The sequence below is a fragment of the Sphaeroforma arctica genome, assembly GCF_001186125.1.
Source record: "Sphaeroforma arctica JP610 unplaced genomic scaffold supercont1.4974, whole genome shotgun sequence".
NCBI classification, from domain to species: domain Eukaryota; class Ichthyosporea; order Ichthyophonida; genus Sphaeroforma; species Sphaeroforma arctica.
The window spans coordinates 1-2177 of record NW_014035584.1 but is presented as its reverse complement, the minus strand read 5'-3'; the positions used below and the strand labels follow the sequence as shown (position 1 = coordinate 2177).

General features: G+C 38.6%; 1 protein-coding gene across 1 annotated transcript; it reads left to right on the top strand.

Moving 5' to 3' along the window:
• Positions 1–464: 464 nt before the first annotated feature.
• SARC_14700 (hypothetical protein) lies at positions 465–1143 on the top strand (the record flags this gene model as incomplete). Its single annotated transcript, XM_014291169.1, has 2 exons — positions 465–587; positions 1009–1143. The coding sequence occupies 2 exons, from the start codon at positions 465–467 to the stop codon at positions 1141–1143; spliced, it is 258 nt and encodes an 85-aa protein (XP_014146644.1).
• Positions 1144–2177: the final 1034 nt, after the last annotated feature.

Sequence of the window (2177 nt, the reverse complement as noted above, 5' to 3'; positions counted from 1 at the left end):
GTTGTTTAGTTATTATTATATTTAGTCGTATAGTTATGTATNTATGTATAGTATATANATATATATANATATATATATATATATATCTATGTATCTATGTATCTATGAATCTATGTATATATATATATATATATATACTATGTATGTTGGACATATTGGTTGAGGACATTCTTAATCCTGTTCAAAATCTTCATATGGCGATATAAATATATTTTGATTTGCGTGGAGACATAAAATCGTAGGTTTAGGCTTCTGCAAAAACGTGTCCTTGGCTCGAAATAGTTTAAATCATGATAGATACGAGGCAGTATACTGAGGTGAACCATTGTGTTGGTTTGAGCCACCTTGACGGGCGGGCACTTTAAAAATCTCAGCTGACAATTGTGACTTTAGAAAAAGATTATAGTCCACGATCACATGTTTTTACAAACACTTTGGACTTTCTCTTCCGCGCGGACTACTGAATGTTTGCCAATTTAATGCTTCTTCCTCTTAACAGCCAATCAACGATAGATAAGATCAAATTCTTGAAACATGGCAAAAATTCTGCTATCCAGACAACTATTGATCTCCGATATATACCAAGGGTAAGCCTGCTTTCTAGAACTGGTGTATCTGTCGTTCGTATAGAGTTTGGGTGACGCGCTTAAATTTTCTTGTGTGGAAGTATCCGACTTCTGCTGTCGTTAATCGTTTAGAGGAACTGCTGACCTCTCCTGTTTTAATTTTTTGTCTCAATATAGAATACTAGCTTAATTTATCCGTGTGAGGCGCTACTGAGTCCCCGATGTCTTACTAGATAGCGGACGACGTATTTCAGTTGATAAGCGCATACCACTATCTGACCGCCAGATCTGTGTATCCCCGTGGTATATGTGTAGTAGTCTTGTCACAAAGGTCTCGTGGTATGATGTGGAGACTACATTCTCATATTCAGTGGTTACATACTAACCCATACAGACTTGGGACTTGCTTGCTCAATTTGTTTTTTATATATCCTGGCCATAGGCGTATGGCGGCGAGAGCAATCTGGAAATCACGGCAGAACAGGCCAAGGAGTTCACTGCCGAGACAATCCACTACGGCTGGGTTGGGCCGGATATGGTGCCACTAATCAATGACATTGAGGACATCACTCCATAATAAATATGTTGTTGTACCGCTAACAAACCAGGAGGACATCAGTATTACGTACTATCAAAGTATCCATAAGTTTGTTGGCACAACCTCACAATCGAGGAGACTTTAAAATCAAGCCAGTCATATACGTGCTTGTCATATACGTAAATGCCGTGGGTGATTGTGTGGAAACTTATAGTATACCATGGTCGTAAGACGTAAAGCGACTAAAGTTCAGCGCCGGCTGCGGATCATACAAGACCTGGTTGGAGAACCAATAGTCAAGGCGGTTCCAGTTGTCGTACTAGAAGCATGGTTTGTTTCGGTGAGTTCGGAACAGAAATTAGCGTTTCTATCGCCACGCTGGGTGTAAAGTTTAGATATTACATAAGCTGAAATAGTATGGGCAGTGCCCCTGTAACTAGGCTCGCGGGAGTGTACATGTACCAATTGTCTGGTGAACAATGCAGCACAACTATGTCAGTGACTCGTCATCAAACCTTATTGTTTACGGTAGCCCCCAAGAATTGTTAGTTTACGAGGTCAAGATAATAGTACGATCTGAATAAGAGTAGTCTTTCAGGATCTACAGTATTAATCCTATTGTCCTCATATAATATTTCTTAGCTTCATTTAAACTGCAAAATCATCTCATTGTTACACTCATATGGTTTGTATACTGGCTTGAGCCAATTATTTTCAAAGTCCATATACTATGAATCAATATTGTTTGGTAAAACTATAATCATAACGCCCAACTGTAGAGTGTGAGAGTAGCTGGAAAGACACGACAACAGAAAACAATACTCCACTTTTCAAGCACGTTTATCTCATCTAGGAAAAGCCCTCTGGTTTTTGAGAACGCATTGAGTTTTAATTTCTGATTTGTATTTTCTAATTCACTCGACTCGGATTTTACTTGTGTTTCTCTCACGAGGGAACCCGGGAGGTGCCGGTGTTCCCGCATTATGGCTATATTTATTATGTATACTGAACATATGAAAACTAAAATGAAGTCACTGTCGTGATTAATATGTATATATATATATCTGTATATA